The following is a 14144-nucleotide window of genomic DNA, read 5'->3' as shown; positions in this document are numbered from 1 at the left end:
CTCATAGATGTCTTCTAACGTTTTCTATTAAAGACCTATTTGATTCCACCCACACTAAGTGTTATCACTTTACCTGGAGGAAACCCTCTGTATTTTACTGAAATGAAATGTGTACTTACTTCTCCTGACCACTACTGCTTATACCTGATAAGCTAACCAATCTGTGATGAGGTGTCGTGTACTCTAACGTCTCCACTTATTCCCTTTCTCTTTCTACAAGCCATGCAGAAATAATTACGTCTGGAAAAGTACAAGGCGGTGCTAAAGAGAATCACTGATTTATTAAATGGCTATCAGCAAATTTAAAAAGACAGATCTATCCCAGGAAGTTCACTGGACTATGAGCAGAATGAATTACACTTTAATCTTCAGAGGTCATTCAAATATAACTAGATTTTTCTGGAAAAGAAATATATTCGCCAAACATTAAGTTGAATGAGATCTGGTATTATTATTAAAGTTACAGTCAAACACATGAGGATGCAATCAAAATTATTATTTATGAGAGAAGTCAAAGGATAGCAATATAGATGAGTCTTCTACTCACTGAGTCTGGCCCTAGAAAGAAAAAAGAATTTTATAATGAATTGGAAAGAAAAATTAAAGAAATAAAGTGTGTATTTGCAGAGTAAAAAGACCTATTACATAATCAAAAAAGTAACACATTACCAGAGTGAAGAAAACAGAGATAAGAAAATTTGAGAAGCCCAAATAAAGTATTGAAAATACTGCAGAAAAAGAAACAAATATATGCTAGAAACAACCTGTAAACATAATTGAAACTGCATTTTAAAAGCAACTTCATGTTTTAAGATTTACTTAAATCTACCTGTTAACACATACAGATAATTAAAAATGGAATTGAAAGAAAATATGAGAAGTTAAACTTTTATAAGCAGGAGAAGGCTATATACAATTTAACTTTGTAAGAATATTCTTATGCAAAGTATAACTGCTTGTTTTATGTATGAAATATTATTTTAAGAAATGAGGCATTAAGAGAAAAAGCTGACACTGTTTTCCTGTTAGTGTTGGGTGGGGAAAGTATTAAAAAGCATTTGTTTCCCTAAGTACAAGTTCCATGGAAACCTCTCATTTAGTACTTCTCTTTGGTGAGTACAGGAAAAGAAGAAAGGAAATGTGTCACTCTTTAGATAACACACTGTGATGAACCAGTAACTTCTAATTAATTATTAAACAAGTCATTGCTTTGATCCTTTGAAAAGACTATGAAAAGACCCTAAGACAACAGAAAAAAACATTTTTAAACTTCTAGGTCATAAACAAACTTGAAGCCTACCTGATCAACAATGCATCATATTTTACAAGTTGGTGAGCAAATAGATTCCACATGCTGTGAGATCCTATAAACTTCACACACGTAGCTAGCCAATATAATCTTACGGGACCATCATCACATATGCAATTCATCTTTGTCCAAAACATCATTATGTGGCATGTCACTGTATACAGAGAGACCTATATTATAGAGAATTGGCTCATGCAATTATGGAATCTGGTAAGTCTGAAATGTTCAGGGCATGCTAGCCAGCTAAAGTCTTTGAGAAGAGTTAATGTTACAGTCTTGAGTCCAAAGGTAAGCTGGTGACAGAATTTCTTCAAAGAGCCTCAAACTATCAAGACCTTCCTTCCACTGACTGGATGAGACCAACCCACATTATGTAATATGCTTTATTCAATGTCCACTCTTTTAAATGTTAATTGCATCTAAAATGTATCTTCTCAGCAATTCCTGGACTGGGGCATGGCCCAAAACCGGGAACAATAGTTACATAATTTTGTTACTTAACCACCAGAAATAGTTATACGTTCCATATACACAGAGTACAAAGATAAAAAGTGGAGAATTTTTCAATTCTATAAAGGGCAAAAATACACAGAAACAATCAAAAACCCATGGTAAATATAAAACTTAAAATATGATATAATTAAATCCAAATACAGAAGTCAAGATTACTATTACTAGTTGCCTCAAGAAATGACTCCTGAAATTTCAGAGGCTAAGCACAATTTAAATTTATGTCTCACATCACAACTCAATGTGTGGCACACAACCCTTGTCCGTGTTAATATTTGTATCACACCACGTAGCTGCCAAGCTTGTCCTGGCAAATAAATAAATAAAAAGACAAAGAAAAATGAAACATGTCAGCCTTTCCATGTTGACTTGTATGGCCTGTACCATATCTGGTCTGACTCTATGTGGCCAAAATTAGTCATCTGTCCAACGTAACTAAGGGAGGTTGGGGAAATAGAAAGCACATAAAATCTGTGGTGAGCAGCAACTATCTTAGCTTCAAATTGTCTTTATACTAAAATGCAAAACAAATTAAAACTGCCAATTGGGTAATGATTTTCATATGGACTAATAATGTTTCATAAAAACTGCCATCTGTGTATGACTTACACAAAATATTGTGAAACTATAAAAGTGCAGAAGGAATGAACGAAAGTGAGAACAGAGAGAGCAGTGAAACTCTAATGAGAAGAAAGCTGCTACAGCACTCTTACAAGAATCACAATAGGCTTAACATTTTTAAAGAAGAGTTCATAGGGATAAAGAGAGTCATGGCAACAGAATAAAAAGAACAAGTTAGCAGAAAGATTAAAGAGTGGTGAATCTGAAAGGTCCTAATAACAAAGCCCAAGAATGAGTAAAGATGACCACATCCGAATGAGAAATTGATGTATCCACAGTGATAGATTTGACCATGTCTCTTAAACATTGTTAGGTCAAGCAAAAAAATGTCACCATGCAGATTTGAAAAGTACCATAAACATAATGGTTTAATGGCCTTATAGAACTTTATAACAACTAGATAATTAATCCTACATTCACCATTGGATAAAGTACTCATGAAACTTAAAAAAAGAGGCCATGAACGAGAGCACAAAAGAAATATCAGCAAACCCTAATGATCCAGTGGCACCTACGCTATGTTCTCTGATCACAGGGCAATAAAATTAGAAATGGATGCAAAAATAATGCTGAAAATCAGTTTTAAAATTAAAAGTACACTTCAAAATAACTCTGGAGTCAAAGAAAAACATAATTTGAAAATAAATCAGACACACAAGTTTAAATATCACACAGTTTTTCTTATATGGGATCCCAAATTATAAATAAAGAGTAAAATAAAAAATAGATAATAGGAAAGAAGGAGATAGATAAAATGAGAGGAGATGGAGGAAATAAAAAGAATTAAGATGTGCTGTACACATGTCCAACTCCCCACAACAAATGTAATAATTACGTACTGCAAACATGTACAAAAAATAATAATTTGAACAAAGGAAATTTTAAAATACTTAACAGAATCAAAATGAGGCTTCACAAGTATATGGCGTACAAATAAAGGAGCCCCACAGGCAATGTACAGCTTTACATACAGATTTTAGGAAAGGCTAAGAACTGAAACTAATGATCTGAGGATTATGTTCAAGAAGTTTAAAAAGGTACAATGAAAGAAATAAAAATAAATGCAGAAATTAATGATGTAGGGAAAAGAATTAGCCAAGGTTGACAAAACAGAAAGCTGGTTCTGAGAATAAACAGGCAGCTAAACAGAAAAGACAGGAATAATTAAGTAAACAAAGAGAGATGACACATACAAACAGGATCAGAATGGAATGAGGACCGTAACTATAGATACCAGAATACAAAAATACTAGAATACTTAAGCAACTTATTCAAATGAATTTAAATACCCAAATGAAGTGGACAACTATCTATATGAAAATTAGTCAAAACAAATATGTAAACCCAAGTTAATTAAACCCTTGAATGAATCAAATAAGTACATAATAATTTACCTACAACAAATTAACAAAATCTACCAAAATATTAAGCACCTCAAAACATTCCAAAGAACAGAAAGAGAAGAAAAGTTACTCGTACCTATTTTATCAGGCTGGTGTAATCTTGATAGCAAAACCCCATACAATACTACAAAGCAAAGCTATAGGATAATTATCTAAATGGAGATACAGAATTTTAAAAACAATATTGATAAATCAAATCCAAACATATTTTAAATATCTGGACAAATAGAGCTGAATTTTCCAGATACGGATGATGGAAATACAGCTGTCTGAATTAATTTGTTTTTATCTGTATACTTAAATTATTTCCTAGTTAAATGTGTTTTGGAAGAAGAGATAGACGGTCTGTCCTGCAAGATCAGTCCTAAAACAATAAAGAACGTGAGTTTAAAATGGGTTTGGGAATAAAACAAAAATTTTCACCCTTTACACAGCAAGAGTCTCTATATTTCTTCTTTCTTTTTTAAATTCATAATGCATGCAGGTTTTAATTTCTTTTAAAATGAAAATTGAGGTTGATAACTTAAAGCAATAATTCCCTGCCCTAACTTTTCCCTCACTGCTAAGCTCACGGGCCCCGAAGGGAACCATTCTTAAATCTTTTCCCTATTTCTTCTACTGTCTCTTAGTGGCACCATTACAGTGCCATCGCTGGTTTTACCAACATGGGGCACGGCACTGTTTTCTGATCACTGCTATAATGAGTGAGATGCACTTCACTTAGGGTATCACACCACATTTTCCTCCCATCCATTTCCACATGTAGGAGCACTGCAATGCTTTGGTGCTTTATTGTTTTCCATTTAAACTGATAGAAATACACTTAGAGCTCTATTTCCTGGTCTATAAATGGTGGATTCCACATCTGTAAGATGAAGTTACTTGAGCCCTCATCCTCCCATTCCTTCCCTCTTTCTTCCTTCCTTCTCTCAACTTCTACCCCTTTCACTTCCATATTGTCAGAGTCCATAATTGACATTTTATTAATAGCCATAATTGTTTCATGCAGAATGCAGAATTCTTTTCTTTCTCTGGAGACAATGTTTGTTTTTTCACCAAGGGGCAGCTGGTGCTTTGTGGCTCTGTGCGGGAGGGAGAGGCTATTCTGACGCATCAAATAACTAACTTGCAGTGGATTCTGTTCTAATTCTCCTGTCCCACTCTCCTCCTTGACCTTACCTGCTGTTTCTGAGCCTGATCTGCTGCAGATTCTTTGTACCACCTTTCAGCCTGGTGCCTTTCGGTGCAAGGTGTGGACACAGTAACTGAGAGATGCAGGTAGTAAATATCTAAAGAGCCCCTTTGGCGTGGCTGGCAGGAGCCATGCTGCTGCTGAGATTCCTCAGCCAGCCGAGGTCAGGCACTTCTTTCTGATCTACTCCTCCTTCCTCCCTCATAGCTTTGTTTCCCACCGATCTGCCGTGCGTGGTCACTCCTCTTTGGTCTCTTGGTACTATCCTCTAAAAGTGTTCAATCTTTGGTTTAGAATTTAAATTAAATATTCCAGATTTCTGAGTAGACTCTTGCTTTTTTACATTTTATGACCTTCATGGGCAAAGTACACTTGAGGCTATGCAGTCACAAGGTGCATTAGAAGAGGCTCCTCCCCTGGGCCAGACACCCCAGGGCACAATGGGGGAGCAGCACCTGGCCACGCCCTTGCCCCTCCCTGCACCCCTCTGTTTTCATGGCCTGGTGACTATAGTGTTTTAGTTTTTTGCTTTTTCCTTTTCCCAGAAATGCCTATCTCCAGAACTACAATTTAGGCTGAAATTCCTCAGTGGACAGAAAAATGCATAAGCAAAAATGATCCTGAGTATTTTTCCCTTTCAGTATTTCGCAGCGGTATTCTGTGGTTTGCAAGTAGGTAGCCCTTGGTACACAGTCAGTGATCATGGAATGTAGGCTTTTCCTCCCCTTTCCAAATACTGACAATGCATGTTGCCTAAAATAGCCATGGTCCAGAGTCTGAGTCCGTTTGACATTTGTGTTACCACAACAGAAAGGGAATTTGAATTGATAAGAAAAATTCAAATACAAATTCAAATTATTTTCTCCTCCTAGTTTGAGATTGTTATTTGTTTGAATGTAGATATCATGTAGGATTTTTAAATCCTACAGACTGTTGATCAAACTTAGGTGTAAGTGGTACGCTGAAATCTCCTAATGAAGCTGAGGAAAAATCTAGCTGGTCAGACTTTGGGGATTATAAACTGAGTCCACCTCCTTGAGGCAGTGAACTGACTGCTACCATAAAACCAAGAAACACTGTACAGCCTGCGTTGCTAACTCCACTGCTGTAACGGTAATAAAAGTTCCAAATATTTTTGCACAAACAGGTGATTTTTCCTTAACTGTTTTACAACTAAGTATATCAATATCACATACACAATTTAAAATATTCTGAAAAGATTGGATTTTTAAAAATGTATTTAGGTCTAGATTCCACCCCATTTCTTCTGAAAATAAACTTCATAATAATATAAATATTACACCTTGATTTTTAACAGTAGTCTGACACACCCAAGCATAACTTTTTATGATATAAAATCTTTACATGAACACACTGCAGTTAATCACCAAACTTACAATTACCTTGCACATGTTAAATAGTTCTCTTTATGGAAGAGTTTTTTTAAATTTAAAATCATTTAATTTAACTTATTATTTTGACACGTTAACCTTTCTGGAAACATGGAAATCTTGTCTTCTTTAATGAACATTATAAGCAACTTTTAAACTTGTATGTATAATAAATAAATTACTGGGCTGCCAGTTTACAATCCTGAAAACTTACATTGAGGTTGCCTTCTTACATCTTCTTCCTGGGGCAGCCAAACACATGATTTCTCTGCTTCCATCATGGAAATGATCGTTTTTCTTTGCAGGTGATTTTTCTGGTTTATCTCTCCATTCTGTTCTACACCAACTCCATCATGGAAAACATAGTCATTTCATACTTAATAGAGTTTATTGTGGTGCTTGAAACACATAAAAACTTTCACTGGGTAACTTAATAAATTTATTCATCAGTTAATCAATGACATTATGCTTTAACAAGAGTCACTATGAATATTTAACAAATAGTAGGAAGAAGAAAACTAACACATATTAAAATGCAATTAAGTGCCAAGCCCTGTATAAAATCTTTATAGATTTTCCCTTTTCATTTTTTCTGCATGTTTCCTACTCTGTCTTAAATTATTTCACATTTTCCTGAATGAGTATGAACTGGTAATACCCAAGCTTACCTATTACTATAAATTCCATTTTGTATGACAATGTATTTATATAATTTATACATATATATATAGGCACATATATGTGGAGGGTATTAAAAATATTTATAAAAATACAACCTCTAAAAAACAAGAAACAAAATATCTTGCAACTCTAAGAATCTGATTTATATTTCACACATACTGTAGACACATCTCAGAAATTTAGACGTGATGCTTATAAATATGTATGAAGTATAATTACCTTGGAAAACGCTGCTTCATCACCTGTCCCAATTCTGTTGATGTGCTTCAGTAACTTACTGAGCAATGCTGAAAAAGGGTCTTTCCAAGTTGCAATGAGTCGAAACAGTTCTGTTCATCCATACGCATGCTACTGTTTTCTCCTCCCTTATCATATGAGAAGCCTGTCGTTTAAACCTGGATTGTCGGCAGATTTCTTATAACTGACAGTTGTATGCCATCAGTGCTTTACTTTAACATTTTGGAGTAAGTCTGGAAACACTGAGGCATATCTTATTCCTCCACATCTCTTAAATCCAAACCTTTCAATTCTACAGACCCTGTCTAAGGTTACTGCTCTCTTTCTGGCTTATACTATTACAGTAGCCAACTGATGGCTCCTTTTATTTCTATACAACTTCCTAGTGCCTCTTGGACTACAGCTCTGATCATACTCACCTAATGTGAAACTTTAAATGGCTCCAAATTGTCCATGCTCAGTTTCCTTAGTCTGACATTCAGACCTTCCAGGAATAGACTCTATCTATCAGCTTCTCCAGACTGCCCTCCACAAACTACGGTCCTACAGAACTGAAATACCTATTCTCCTATCCAAAAATCAAAGCTTCCTGCCTGTCTGCTCTTCCTCGCACCGTTCCTATACATATACCCTTCCAACATCCCCACATATACCATCCACGTCCTCATATCTGAACAAGGAATGGTCAGTGGAGAACCCAGGGAAAAAAAATCACTGGCTTCTTAAAAAGCAAGAAAGACAAGAAGCCTGAAAGAAAAATGTAGGCAATATTCAGAAATGCAAAAATATAGAAAATAGCAGTGAAGATATCTATTAGTAAATAAGCTTCAGTGAAGTCTCAGTCTTGCTGCTGATGAAGACAAAGGGTAAATGAGAGATCAATAGGCTAATCACCTTCTAGCCAGACTAGATCAGAAAAAAAAAAAAAGTTTACCAACTACCCATTATCACTACAACTTCTACAGAGGTAAAAGATATTGAGAAAATATTTTGAATAATTTCATAGCACATATTTCACTGATTTCAGTAAAATGAACAAGTTCTTTTAAAAATGACTAACTTAACCAAACTCATACACAAATACATAAATAACTTGAATAGATCTATATTTATAATTGAATTTGTAGTTAAAAACCACACACATACACATGCATACATATTCAGTTCCAGATGACTCACTTGAGAAGTCCATCAAATATTTACCAAGATAGAATAAATTTATACAGAAAATTAAAGATGAGAAAATATGTTGTACTCCTTTTATAAGGCCAGTATTATTCTGCTATCAATACCAATCAAAGATATCACAAGAAAAGAAAATTACAGATAAATATCCCCACATGCAAAAATTCTTAACAAGTTATAACAAACCAAATCTAACCATTCATTAAAAGGATTATATAGTATCTCTATGTGAGATTAATCTAAGGAAGGTAAGATTTATTTAAATTTTGAAAAAAAATCAATGTAATTTTCTATATTAATATATGAAAAAAGAAAATTGTATAATATTTCAATTGATGAAAAAAAATCTAACATATATTCCTTTTTAAAAAACCTCTCAGTATACTAAGATTAACAGGGAACTTCTCTACTGGATAACTATGAAAGTCTATTATTTTAAAAGACCTATAGTAATTTCATGCTTAACATTAAAAGGCTGAATGCTTTCTTATTAAGAATAGAAAAAAGCCAAGAATGTCCACTCTCATGACTTTCATTTAACATTGCACAGGAGATGCTAGCCATTGCAATAGACAGGAAAAAGTAAATAAAAGGCATCCAGATTGAAAGCAAAGTATACCAGTCTTTATTCATAAGTACCATGGCAATCTACACACAATAACCAATGAGATCTAATAAAACGTTACTAGATCTCAGAAGCAAGTTTGCCAATATTATATGATATGACATTAATATGGAAAGTGATTATTAGTATATACAGTTAAATACAAGTTGAAAGTTGAAAATAAAATAATACAATTTAAATAGCATCAACAGTATAAAAATAGGAATGTATTTGATTAAAAAGCCAAGACTAAATACACAGAATGCTGCTTAAAGAAAATTTTAAAAGCCTAAATAAGCAGGAAATATACCACGTTCATGGGTCAGGGGAGCCAATATTCTTATAATTCCAATTTTACACAAACTGTTATTCATATGCAATGAAACCCAAATAAAAATTCTAGCAAGATTTTTTTTGGGGGGAGGGGGTACCAGGGATCGAACTCCGGACCTTGCACTTGCGAGGCAGGCACCAGAACCACTGAGCTAAATCCCCCAGCCCTCTAGCAAGATTTTTTAAGAAACTGTCAGGAGTAATTTAGAATTCATATGAAATTGCAAAGAAAAATATCTAGAACAGTTATACTGTCACACTTAAAGCTATGGTAATTAGCCAGTATAGCCTTGGCATCAATATTGAGAAACCACTAGAAGAAAAGTCTAGAAACAGATTCAGACAAATACGGTCAAATAATTCTTGACAAAGGTACAGAAAAAAATCCAATGTATAATCAAGGAATGCTACTTGAGCAATTAAATAAAAATGTGCAAAAAACCGTTAATATTGATCTATGCCATATTTCAAATTAACTAAAAAGTTAGGTCATTGACATAAGGGTAAAACATCAAAATATGTAACATCTAAAAGAAAATATTTAAAAATTTGAGATTTTGGGTATAGATGCATAGATATAATTCCAGAATTCTGATTTTCAAATGAAAACAAATTGATAAATTAGACTTCATCAAAATTCAGAACTTCTATCCTTCAAAAACCATTTTTAAGAAAATGAAAAATAAGCCCTAAACTAAAAGAATATATTTCAAATTAAATAATTGATAAAGGACTTGTATTCAAAATGTACATAAATATCCTTCAAAATTAAATAAGAAGAAATAACCCAATAAAAAATTGAGCAGAAGATTAAAACAAATACTTCACCAAAGAAGAAGGAAGTACAGGAAAACACTATCAGTTCACAGAATTTTAAATTGAAATCATGTCAAAAATTGTAAAAGACTGACAATATCAACTATTCACAAAGATATGGAAAAAAAATAGGACTTCCATACCCTGCTAGTAGGGATTTAAAATAGTATGAATACTTTGGAAACCAGTTGATAGTCCTAAAAATTGTAGTTGGAATTATAAGAATATTGGCCCACCAATAGAAAAAAGGATCAAATATGGATAAATGCTAAAATTATATTGAGTGAAAGAAGCCAGAATCCCCCCAAAATTACCTCCAGAATTACTCAATTTATATAAAATGTAAACTTATAATGATGGAAATATCAACCAGTGTTTGTCTAGGGATGGAGAAAAGAAAGGGAGGGATGGAAGGGAGAATTACAAAGTAATCATGGGAACACATATATGGAAAAATCATACTGTAAATTCTAAGTGTGTGCACCTTACTGATGCCAGGTGCATCTCAACAATCTGTTGAAATAGAAGTAAAAGTAGAAAAGCCAAATATTGGTCACCACTGATGATAGTCCCCAAGCAATCCAGCTCGGATGTTAATGTCTTTCAGGGCTAACTGAACCTTCTCTTTTCCCTTGTCTATCTATGTCTTTTAATTTTCTTTTGCATGGCAAATCAATTATTTTATTCTTTTCTGCTGCACCTTACTTTCCACATGCATAATTTACATTTTAAATCATGGTTTTTAAATGCTTGCCAGCCAATTGTTTTATAAAAACTATCGATACCCTCAGGCTCTAGGGGAAACTTCTTGTCTTCTTTTCTCTCTCTTTTTTTCTCTTTTCTAGAATTTCACCTAACATTTTATGAATGACTCATATTCTTTTGGTAACTCGGGATCATAATTATTAACATTAGGTATTTTACTACAATAGTATTGGGATCTAATGACTATTTTACCTTTATATATTTTATCTCTCTCCAAATTGACTTAGATTTCTAAGCTTTGAAAATTCTCCAATTTTTTTTGACATTTCTCTTTCCTCATTGTCAAACAGATTATTGGCTGTCATTTCTGGTATTTTTATATGTCTAAGGAATATTCACAACTTCTTTCTTTGTAATTTCCTATCTTTAATATATTTTAATTCACGACAATTATAACCAAGGCAGTAAGAATAATGTGTAATTTCGAACAAATATAAAACCTGAATGGGTAACGTGAGGGTTATTTTTTTGAGTAACATACATTGAATTTGTGCCATTAGTTTTTACACTTACTTTTTTTTCCCCAAGATAAATGACCCTTATGTTATGTTATTGTGCCTAATTCCTAAAATAAAATGTAGGACTAAACTGGGGATGGTAGTGGGAGCCTGTAATCCTAGCACTCAGGAGGCTGAGACAGGAGGATTACAGCAAGTTCAAGGCCAGCCTGAACTACATAGCACAAGACCATGTCTCAAAAAACAAAAAACATAATAATAATAATAATAAATAAAATGTAGAACTAAAATTTCTTGTGTCCCTAAGGGAAAACATTGTCAATTTTCCATAGAATAATTTGCCATGTTTGTTTTTTGGAAGAACTATATGCATTGTTCCTTTCTACTTATGTAGCTGTTTCTAATAAGTTATTTTATAGATATCATAATATACAGTCTGTCTTATGAATAATAGAGTATTTAAATGAAAGCTGTTGAAATAAGCTGTTAAATAAATTTGACTCCAACAATACTTAGTTCTGTAACCATCCCTGTTTAGTGCTTAAAGAACAAGACTGATAAAAATAATGTTACTTAGGTGCTGCTGATGCCTTTGGATATCAGCATTGTACATGGGATAACTTGAGATTTATAATTTCTGCAGCAAGCATTTAGCATTTTCCCACCCTTCTTGCACCCTGAAATACTTTTCCAATTTAAAATTTACACATAAGATTCTATTTGATGCATGGCTTGGTATACACTTATTATGTAAGGATGGCTGAGGAGAAACACCACTAAAGTGCATAACTAGACGGTCAAGTTACAAGATCCTTTCCCCATTCCATTATCTTTGGGTTACCTCTAAGCCTCCACAAATATAGCCTTGTTTAGGAGATGACTGTGGCTCTGAGACTGTTATTTAGACGATTGTGTTTCCCATTGTACTTTGAGATGCCCATTCTTATTTCCACAGCGAGGGGAAACAGGAAATGCTCCCCCTCACCCCACAACCTCAGTGAAATGTGCTTAAAGGCAAAACCGGTGGATGTTTTCAGTCCTTGATTTGCTTGACTTCTGCTGCACTCAATAGCACTAATTATTCAGTTATCAAGAGTCATGTTTTGTGTGTTTTTCCCCATTGATAGCGTTAATTATGACCTTACAACTCTGCCTGCTGTCCCCACTGAGGCTCTTCTCTCTCTTAGCTTCCATAACATCGTGCTTTTCTGGTTTCTCCTTTTCCCCTTTGGCATCCCAATCACCTTATCAGCCTGTCCCACTTCCTCTACCTGCACCTTACACAGGGCAGTTCCCAAGAATTCTTCTAGACCTTTTCATCTCCCAATAACCAGTCACCAGATGTGTGCTGATAAATTTCTAATTCTACATGTGTAGCCCAGAAAGTAAACCCTGTGTTGCTACTGCCTTCCAGGCTTCTCTATTCCATTATTCCATGGCTTTGTACCCTGGATAATTCTCTTTCTCTCCACAGGCAACGAGTCCTCGGGGTGTGTTAAAGGAAGATGCCAAACGCTCTCTACAAAAAAGCTTCCGGATTCTTAATGAGGTCAAGAAGTTAGCAAATGATGTAAATGGTTAGTGTGGCTGGTATCTTTATTATAGTCAGCTGAATTGCACAGGAATTGATAAGATACTCTATCACAGCATTAAGGAATAAAATTGATTCAGTGTGACTTTTATGATTATTTTATAATGTGGATATAATGCAAGTAGTCTTTCTCACAAGTTTGGGGATATTTCATCTCCCTGTCTTACTCTGCACTGGGAAATATTTCAAATTTTCAACCTAATTTCTATAGCATTACTTATCTCTAAAGCAAAGTAATTTTTACTATGATAAATTTTAAAGTACCAAACTCCATGTTGTTTTGGCTTCAGAAATGAAACTCTTGAATAATTTAGTGAATGTAGCATAAATGTTTCTCTGAAACTTTCAGTTTTGTTAGTGCGTTCTGAAATTTTTACACATCTTTTCAATACATTTTTCATGTATTTTATTCCTAACTAAAAAACCAAAGTGCATAAAATGTCTATCCTAATATAGTAGGTTTTTGTGTTCAGAGTTTATTATTAAATGTTTTTGCTCTTTATATTGCTATTTTTTTTTTTCATGTATTGCTTGTTTTCATGTATTGTTTCTCCTTGGAATAGCCTCCTGTTTCTCTCTCTAGCCTCAACCGTTACTATTTGCTACCTAAATATTAATGGTCCTTCCAAAACATACCACCTCCTGAGATTCCAGGTTTTCTCAGTGTTATTTCTTCTCCTTGGAAAGTGTCATCTCTGATCCATCTCCTTCATCTAATTACCTTCTCCTGGCCGTCAGGACTTGGCTCTCATGTCTGTTCTCCAGAAACCCTAATACCCTGTGCTATCTGCCCGCCTTCTCTCTGTGCATAGCCTTCCCCTTGGACGTGTCAAGCTGCTGCAGTTACAAACTTTACTCCATCTTCTTTAGGAAAGATATAGGGTCTTTTGCTTCCTTCAAATTTCTAGCACATATTACACGGACTAGCCTAAATTGGAAAAAGTTAATACATATTTCATAAATGTTTGGTTTTGGTTTTTACTTATCCCAGAAAAAAATGTTTAAAAATACTTTATATTTGGAATGTTTAAATTAATAAGCCATGGTC

At 34.1% G+C, this 14144-nt stretch overlaps 1 protein-coding gene across 10 annotated transcripts in view; it reads left to right on the top strand.

Moving 5' to 3' along the window:
- The window catches only part of Lama2 (laminin subunit alpha 2), a 586947-nt gene that overhangs the window by 487895 nt on the left and 84908 nt on the right, over positions 1–14144 (top strand). For all 10 annotated transcript variants that reach the window (XM_087190273.1, XM_087190276.1, XM_087190275.1 and 7 more), the window contains one exon: positions 12980–13082. In XM_087190273.1, the coding sequence (XP_087046399.1) occupies positions 12980–13082 (103 nt within the window). The remainder of the gene's footprint in view (positions 1–12979; positions 13083–14144) is intronic.

This window comes from Heterocephalus glaber, unplaced genomic scaffold (assembly GCF_053883595.1).
Source record: "Heterocephalus glaber isolate CG9 unplaced genomic scaffold, H.glaber_assembly_v1.0 deba00001550, whole genome shotgun sequence".
Lineage (NCBI taxonomy): Eukaryota > Metazoa > Chordata > Mammalia > Rodentia > Bathyergidae > Heterocephalus > Heterocephalus glaber.
Note: the sequence above shows the minus strand (reverse complement) of the source record. Positions and strands in the feature narration are given on the sequence as shown.